This window comes from Nelumbo lutea, chromosome 2, assembly GCF_056320005.1.
Source record: "Nelumbo lutea isolate HS-2025 chromosome 2, American lotus-T2T, whole genome shotgun sequence".
NCBI classification, from domain to species: domain Eukaryota; kingdom Viridiplantae; phylum Streptophyta; class Magnoliopsida; order Proteales; family Nelumbonaceae; genus Nelumbo; species Nelumbo lutea.
In genome coordinates, this window is record NC_142685.1 from 26570977 (window position 1) to 26580398 (window position 9422).

General features: G+C 38.1%; 1 protein-coding gene across 1 annotated transcript; it reads right to left on the minus strand.

Moving 5' to 3' along the window:
• Positions 1-8481: 8481 nt before the first annotated feature.
• LOC148869377 (uncharacterized) lies at positions 8482-8814 on the minus strand. Its single transcript, XM_088969907.1, has one exon. It carries the CDS (start codon positions 8812-8814, stop codon positions 8482-8484), a length of 333 nt encoding a protein of 110 aa, XP_088826033.1.
• Positions 8815-9422: the final 608 nt, after the last annotated feature.

Below are 9422 nucleotides of genomic sequence, written 5' to 3' on the forward strand. Positions count from 1 at the left end.
TTTTCTTATCTAGATGGTGGGTCAATGATCCAACTTTTCTAAAAAACCCATGATTTCATAATTGAATAATAAATATTTAAAAAAAAATATAGAACACCAAAAATGAAGATGTACAAAATTTTGTCAAAAAGATTTGAGAACATTTCTAATATTATATCAACATATTAAATAAAAATAATTATTAAAATAAAATTTATTTTCATTTATGATAGAAACATAACAAAAAATTTAATAATAATAATAATAATAATAATAATAATAATAATAATAATAATTGTTATTTGGTACAAGCATTTAAGTTTATTTTTAATCATACTGTTACTTTTGTTAATTTTCAATTTCTATCTTAATTATGATATATCTAAAATTCAAGTAATTAATATGAAGAAAAATTTCTTAGGTGCAACGCATGTTCTTAATTACTATTTACTTATAAAAGTGTGAATATATAGTCTTCTGTTTTGGAATTTTCATTGGACAGCAACCCTATGTTTGAGGTCTCTAAAAGACATATATGTAATAATAATTTGATAAAATGCTTTACATTAATTAAAGCAATTGAATGGCTTTGGGATTTGGATAAGAAACAATGGAGAGCTAACGTATAACGTAGAACTTCTTGGTGGCGTTACTTTTGGACAGCGAAGGGGGTTGATCCTTCACCACCTCAAAGATGAAAAGCGGCTCATCTGGTTTCCATACGTATTTCTTCCTCCCAATTTTTCACAAAAGATTGGAAGAAAACAAAAACCCATCTTCATAATCATAGATCATTTACTTGATTTTCTGTTTTCCTTTTGCGTTGCACATTTTAATGAAAATTTCTATTTTCTCATCACAGACAATGCTCCTGTCAGAAAAAGAAATCGTTATTTCATCTGCCCTCTTCACAATCTTCTTTGGGATTCAAGGCCACCCATCGACGCTTAAATTATCATATCAGGTACTGTAGTTTCCATTAACCTATTTTACTCCTTTTCGCTTTATTTTGACACTATTTTTCATTAAAGTGACAACGAATTATCATAGTGCACATGTACTTGGAAGTGGGTCTTTCTGTTCCCTTTCGGAAATTCCTTGAATCGAGTTTGGAGATCTTTTTCTCACTTTTTGTTTTCCCAGTTTCTTGTTTTTTAATTTTAATTGTTTTTTCATGTGAATTTCTTCAATTTTTTTTTGTCAATTTTCAGGTCTTTGATGGTTAAGTGGAATTTGTTTGCATTTTGTGATGTGAGTATTGCATTTTGTTTGCATTTTTCAGGTCTTTGTCATATGTTCCCTTTTGAACTTTTCCATTTCAGTAAGAATAAACTGGAAATAATATTTGAATTGTAACTCTTTGTTTCTTTTCTCTTCTAGTTCCTTTAGACTAAATTTCATTTTTCTCCTTATGATCTTGTGGCTTTATATTTAGTCTCTAAAATTTCTGCACTTTTTCTTGACTAAAATACCCCCTTTTTTGAAATATGCTCTCTTTATTGTGAGGGTAAAAAATATAAATTGAATACTATAATTAAATGCATCAATTCCCTCCTCAAATCCCACATTTATTGTATTAATTCTCATTCACCCTCATTGAATCATATATTTAAAGCATATTTATTTATTCTCATCACTAAATTCCACTAATTAAATCCATACATAATAAATTAATAATTCCAATAACATAAAAACTTATACTTTTAAAATCTACATGAAAAACATAATATTTTCATCTAGGTGTGGTAAGAAATTAAATCATTTTGGGTCAAATGGGCCAAATCATGTTGCCATAATTAAATAATAAAAAAATAAAAAATAGATAAAAAATCAAAAAATATAGAAATTAAAGAAAAAAATTAGGAACATTTTTAATATCATATATTCAACATATTGAAAAATAATAATTATGATACATAAGAATATTTTTATTAATTATGGAAATGGAATATGAAATTTAAAACCAATTGGAAATAAAACTATTTTCATATTCTCTCACATTAAATCTCATATATAAGTTATATTCTCTTATTAAATTGTATACTTGAGATATATTTTTCTCATCATTAAAATCTACTAATTAAACCCATACTATTAATTTTAATAATATAAAATAAATATTTTGAAAAATAACTTGAAAACAAAACTATTTTCTTCCCTATTGGTGGTGGGTAAGCAATTCAACCATTTGGGGTTAAATGAGTTAATTTACAATGCCATAACTTAATAATAAAAAATTAAAATAAATAAAATATAAAATATAGAAAAACGAAAATAATTGAGCATACCTCTAATATTGTATATTCATTATACTAAACAAAATAAGTATAAAATATAAGTAGTGCTTTTATTAATGAAGAGAATGGAATGTCAAATCTAAAATCAACCTAGAAATGAAATGATGTCATAGTCAAATAATAAAATTTTTAAAAATATAAAATAAAAAGAACACAAAAATAAAAAACTAGAGAAAAATTTGGGCACGTATATGATGTTATATATTTATAAAAAAATAAAGTATTGGGTACATCTACAATATTATACAACTATATTGATAAAAAAAATAAGTATTATACATAATAATTAATTTTATCAATGATGAAAAGGTAATAAAAAATTTAAGGTCAACCTAAAGACCAAATTATTTTCCTTTTTGGGTCGTGAGTCAAATGGATTAACCGATGATTTTATAGTTAAATAATAAATCTTTAAAAAGTAAAAAAGTACAAATAATCAAAAGAATATAAAATTATATAAATTTTTTTTTACACATATCTAATATATTAATTATATCAAACAAAGATTAAGTGTAATAAGTAAAAAATATTTATATAATGGGGATGAAATATAATTTAAAATTGATCTAAAAGAAAAACTATTTTCCTATCTAGATGGTGGATCAATTATCCAACTTTTCAAATAAACTCATGGTGTCATAATTGAACAATAAATTATTAAAAAAAGAAAAAACACAAAAAAAAAAAAAATTATAGAATTTTGTCTAAAACATTTTCGGACATTTTAATGTTATACATTCATCATATTAAATAAAAAATTTAAAAATTTATTTATGATGGAAATAAAATACAAAATTTAATAATAATAATTTTTATTGTAGTTTAAAATTTCCACATGAAGTCAGAATTTTTTGTTCATATTTACTTTTAGGGTAAATCTCTTAAACTACCCCTACTGTATACAAAATTGACCAACTATACCTTTACTATTTACATATTATCTTAAATTACCCTTAATGTTTCTTAAAAATTGACATGGCCGTTATGTGCTAATAATAAAAAGAAACGAAATGTCTAATTTACCATTCACTATTCTTCAAATTTCAAAATAAAGCCCAACTGACGAGCTCTGTATTTTCTAGCCTTGCTTCGTTTCATAATCGTTTGAGAGACTTTCCTTTGCAAAGATCACTCCGTGTCCCTCTCCGTCTTCATTTTTCGCCTCTATCTCTGTTTTTGCCCGGTCTTCGTTTTCCGTCTTTGTTTTCCATCTCCATCTCCATTTTCGTCTTCGTCTCTACCTCTCCCTCCGTCTCTATTTTTTATCTCCATCTCCATCTTCACCTCCATTTTGTTTTCCGTCTCCGTTCCAGTAATGCATGATGCTCAAAACAGCACTAAATCTACTTTGTTCATGTTTTTGTCGCTGTCTCACGCTCTCTCGTCTGAATCGCATAACGCCCTCTCACACTCTCACATTCCCCACATTTTCTCTAATTTTAGGGAAGAAATATCCATATTCGGTGGCTAAGTTCAAAAGCATCCACCAATTATTAAATAAATAATGTGGTTGAGATGCTCTTGGGGCATTATCGGTGGCTAAGTTCAGAAGAAGCCACCACCGCCTCTTTCTCGATAGTATTTTGGATTGAATGATATTTTCTGTGACCGATGGAGGCACGAATCAATTAGTTCTGATTTTAGCTCTTATATATGGTGTACGTAGTGTGTTTTACTAACAGTGCCCGATTTGTTCATCTGTTGGGTCTAGTACAGGTACCTTCTCAATTTGTTCAGTTATTTTGGCTTTGAAATAAGAAGTTCATGGCTTTGAAGTCGAAGTTCAAGACTTTCCTGCTAGAAACTTTGGTCTCTCTTATACGAAAGTTCACCCCTGGAATTCGATCTCCGATGGCCGGGCTAGTTATTACGAATCGCGGCGGTGGATCGGACGCCCTTGGTGGCAATCGGGCTGCTCTCACCCGAGCCTGAAAGCTCACCAGAATGATTGTTACCAACTCTATCGGTGCCACCAGAGTTCCTCTCTTCAACATCTTTCTTTCGTTATGATGGTGCGTGATCTAAATACTCCTAGTTGGAAGATGATCTAAACTCCAATTGTGTAGCGAGTTGGACCAAGCTACAAAATAATAGATCAGAGAACCCGGGGTGATTAACCCGGCAAGGTCGCTCTGATGCTTAAGTCAGTTTTATACTGTGAATGCGAGCTAAATGCTTGAATTCTTAAGTGCTAGTAAGTAAATAACCGTGCGTATCTTGCCCTTGGAGTTTGATGTCCTTATATAGTGGAGTAGCCATGGACCTTACGAAAGAGCTCTGAGATCTTTGGGTTGTGCGGATAAGATCTGTTCCATTTTTGAAGGAGAGCAATGTGTTAGTTGATAAGGTTTATTGCTTTCCTCCGATTCAGGCGGAGTTAGGATGAGTCCCGTCGTGATCCCGAGAAACCCGGGGTCCACTGGGGAGGCCTTTGGAGTTGATTATGTGGCGTTTCGGTTCTTTAGCTCCAAACTGGTACTTCGGTTCCTTAGCTCCAAATTGGCACTTCGGTTCCTTAGCTCCAAACAAGTACTTCGGCTCCTTAGTCCCGAACTGGATTGGGTGTCGAGGTGTCTCTATGCCGAGGTGGTTTTTGGGCCGAGGTGACTGAATACCCGAGCTTCGATTGCATACTGGGTTCCTTTGGCTGAGTTGTCACCCCTCGAGAAGATCACGTCCACCTGACTCCTTCTTACTAGGTCGTGCCAAATCACCCTTCATCAATTGCCCCCCACTCCAAGTGCCAGGGGTCCTAACCTGGTGCGGGGAGTTCATGACGAGTCCATGTGGATTTGGCACGAAGTCCAAGCAACTTGGAGGGAGGACCATTGGTCAGACCTATTCAATCATCTGGCTCAACCATGAAATGACCCAGATCGCGTCTCGGTCATGCGCAGGCGTCAGACTATTTATAAATTCCGCAGATGCCAAAGAGCACGCTCAACCAATTTCATACTCGGGTAGCATGCAGCCAGTTTTTATGGGAGCCATCTGATCGTACAGATCTCAACACAACCATCGATTGCTAGATACGGTGAATTATAAATAGGGGCCAAAGGGCCCATTATCCTCACCATAAATCGTGTAACTGAGCTTTCTTGATATTGTGTCAGAGTCCTTCAGCTAGCCATTTTATCCCCTTGTGTTCGAGTCCATTATTGCCTTCTTTAGTGAGTTCGTCTTCTTTAACTGGTTGTTACTTTTTCCTTCCAATATGTTTAGTGCTAGCATAGATAGGTTACTTAGTGATTCTAGCAAGCCCGGGGGTGCCGAGTTACGGTCCTCAGCTCCCACTGGTGAGGCTAGTTCTTTGCTAGAGAGCTCCTCCTTGAACATTTTAGGAGAAATGTCTGACGTTGGGCCATCTCGGTTTGAGGGACTTGAAGCTCAGGTAGAGCGGCCGACCTTCGGAGATGGGGTCTTGTCTTCTATTCAAGGTCAGGATCTAGACAACTTCGGCCCTTCCACGATGACCTCGGACAAGTTGTTGTCCCTAATAGCTCGTTACCGTCTCCCAGATACTCTTGTCTTCGGCATTCCTTTGTGTCAGTACCCTTGGGTCCATGACCATTATGAACTCACGGTTTTTGAGGAGCAACTCGTAGTTGGGCTGCGCTTTCCGCTACAGTCCTTCATCGTAGAAATTATTGTTTTTTAACATCACTATCGATTAGCTACACCTGAACTCCATCCGTACTATTGTTGGTATGATCTCACTCTTCCATGAGTATAACCGACCTCTCACTCTAGACATCTTTAGTTCAATTTGTTCTATTAAAAAAAAATTCTTCTTGCCTACTCGGCGACACCCGACAGAGCTACTATATCTCACCTCACCCCGGGTTCAAGGTCCTGTTCGGTAACCCGAACAAGTTATCAACCTGGAAGAGAAGGTACTTTTTTGTTCAGAACCCTGAAGGACGGCCATTCCCAACTCACTGGAGAGTGGCCATTAAGGACCTCAGGGTGAGGCTGGATTTAGAGACCAGGGCGGTCATCCATTCTTGGAGGGACCTCGACCTTGAGATAGAAGACTTCCTGGTCGAGGAGAAGCTTGTACGAGCTGGGTTGAGTCCTCCTGGTAGGCCTCTACCTCGACACACACATTACTTTTCCCTTTTTTCTTTTTGTACTTACTTCAATTCGTAGCTAACTGAAATTTTCTCTTTTTCTTCTCCTTTGTAGGAGCCATGATGGGTGTCGACGCCACTAACCTCTTAAAGAGCATCCAGAAGGGGAAGAAGAGAAAGGCTTCGAAAAGGTTCCATCATGAGGAGGCCACCTCTTCGGTTCCTGCTGAGCCCGAGGTCATAGCACTAGAGCTATCCTCTATTGAGCTCCTACGGGAGGAGGTTCGCCCCCAACCTCCGGTTGTTGACTTAGAAGAGGATCTGGATGAGGAGACCCCACCTTGCAAGCCTGAGAGTACTTTGGTGCCTGAGCCTCAGCCCCCTTTAGCGAAGGGAAGTATAATGACTCAGAGGATCAGGCTTCTTAAGAGCAAAGATGCTGTGTTTTTTGCGAAGGTCGTGGAGTGGGCTGACATGCCAACAAGTCAGCTTGGAAGGAGAGTAACTAGCTACTGTATGGTGGTAAATGACCTGCTCCCTTCGTTTGCTTTCTTATCCTACTGTCAATGATACTTACACTTGTTTTCTTCTCTCTCTCTCTCTCTCTCTCTCTCTCTCTCTCTCTCTCTCTCTCTCTCTCTTTTAGGTGAACTCTACCATCAACTCGCTAGTCTATCAATCTGAGATCTGCTTGAAGCGAGCTCGGGAGGTTGAAGAGAATACTTAGAAGCTTTATTGCGAGTTGGACTTAGCTCGGGGTGAAATTCTTAGGGCCAAAAAGGGAGCTCGAAGCCAGAAGGAGCTGATTCTAGTGCTAACGGAGGAGTAGAAGAAGCTTAAGGGGGAGAAGGAACCTCTCCTCCAGGAGAATGAAAACCTTGAGGCGATGATCAAGGAGCGCACCGAAATCTTTGACGCCGCAATTCAGGAGGCGAGGATTCAGGAGAGAGATCATGCCATCAAGGAGTTCAAAGAGTCCCCCGAGTTTCACAACCTCCAGATCGAGTAGGGTTCTGGCTCGTACCGCTCGGGCTTCAAGCTCTGTAGGTGGTTGGTATGACAAAAGTTCCCTGAGCTTGGTCTCGAATCCATCTCCATGTCTACCGTTACTCTAGAGATGGCGATGGAGGTTGATGAGGAAACTGACTCCTCCAAGAGAGAAAGTGATGATGAACTTCTCGAGGCGAGATCGTCAGGGGAGGCAAGTCGAGATGATGTGGAGGAAAACCACATGGGGATTAGCCTACCTGCTGTTGGAGATTCTGGAAAATCTGATGTTTAAACATGCCTCTTTTCATGGACCCCCCCATATAGTGTATGTCCCAAGCCTTTGAGCCTGGTTATGGTAATAGTGGCCATGTACTCAGAACTTTTTTGTAAATGAAGTATAATGATTCAAAAAGTCTTATGTGTGCAAAATGTTTAGTGTGAATACCTTTCTAAGTAAAAATTTTTCCAAGTATTGGTTATCCCGAAGTCCCAGGCTAGCAAGTTAGACTCCAGGTATGAATAACCTTATGTTGTACGCCAAAGTGGATAGACATTGTAGAGTATATACCTGACCTGTTTATGCATGTGCTACTTACTTTCCCAAGACGAAGAGGCGATAGAGAATCGTTATGCTTATGCCGAAAAGGTGACTAAAACTTATTTGTGCATGCCGAGGAGGTGACCAGGACTTGTTTACCTATGCCAAAGAGGCGACTAGGACTTATTGTAATGTTGTGGTCTTTTTGTCAACTTGGCACCGTAGCCCTTAGGCTTCTGGGAGTGACTCACAATCTTCTCTCCAATCGATCATCTTTTTTGACTAGTAAGGTGGTCTCATAGGCTTAGAGAAATTTTGCCTTGGAGTCATGGACTCATAAATAGTACCTTCTTAGGTTATCGATGTTTCATGCTCGAGGTACTTGCTTACCTTCCAAAGTCTCAAGCTCATATGTGCCATCTCTAAACACCCGCCTTACATGGTACGGACTTTCCTAGTTCGGTCCGAGCTTACCTACGCCAGGCTCAGGTACCATAACTTTATGGAGAACTGGGTCACTAACACAGAATTGTCATTTTCTGACCCTAGCATTATAGTACCGAGCTACTCTATACTGGTAAGCTGCGGTCTGAATGTGAGTCCGGTCTCATACCTCCTCTACCAGGTCCAAGTTGGTATGGAGCTTGTCATCGTTTGTTTCCTTATCATAAGCCTCAAATCGCAATGTGGGTACCTCGATCTTTGCTGAGATCACCGCCTCTGTGCCATACGTGAGGTTGAAGGGGGTCTCACCTGTTACGGTCTTGATAGTAGTTCGATAGGCCCAAAGAATACTAGGCAGTTCATCCACCCACAATCCCTTTGCTCGAGCTAAAAGAGCTTTCAATTCGTGAAGTATCACTCTGTTAGTTACTTCTACTTGTCCATTTTTGTTTGCTTGGGAATCTACCACCGAGGTAAAGTTTTGCTGAATCCCCATCTCGGCACATTAGTTTTGAAACTTAACATCTTTGAACTGCTTCCCATTGTCGGATATCAGTACCTGGGGTAGTCCAAAGCGGCATACTATGCTTTTCCAAAAGAAATTCTATATGTTATGGGTTGTGATTGTTAATAGGGGTTCAACTTCCACCCACTTCGTAAAATAATCTACTACTACAACCAAGAACCTCCTCTGCCTTGTTTTTGGCGAGAAAGGACAATGGATGTCAATTCCCCGCTGCACGAAGGGCCACGGGCTGGTGAGGTATTTCAAGTCAGCAGTAGGTTGGTGGTGGATATTGGCATGCCTCTGACATTTGTCACACTTTTTGATGATTTCGAGTGCATCTGCCTTCATTGTGGGCCAATAATAACCTTGGCTTTAACACTTTTTTGTGAGGGCTCTACCCTCCAAGTGTCCACTGCATAGGCCTTCAAGGGTGTCACAAAGTGCATGCTCAACTTTTGGGGGTCGCAGGCAGCACAGATAAGGAAGAGTGAAGGATCTTCTGTAAAGCAGTCCGTCTATGAGGACATACTTGGCTGACTAACGCTCTACTCTCCGAACTGCATTGCGTTCTACAGGTAGGGTCCCGTGAATCAGAT

Bases quoted from the DNA above. Each gene is read 5' to 3' on its own strand.
- LOC148869377 (XM_088969907.1), bottom strand. From the start codon at position 8,814: ATGGGGATTCAGCAAAACTTTACCTCGGTGGTAGATTCCCAAGCAAAC.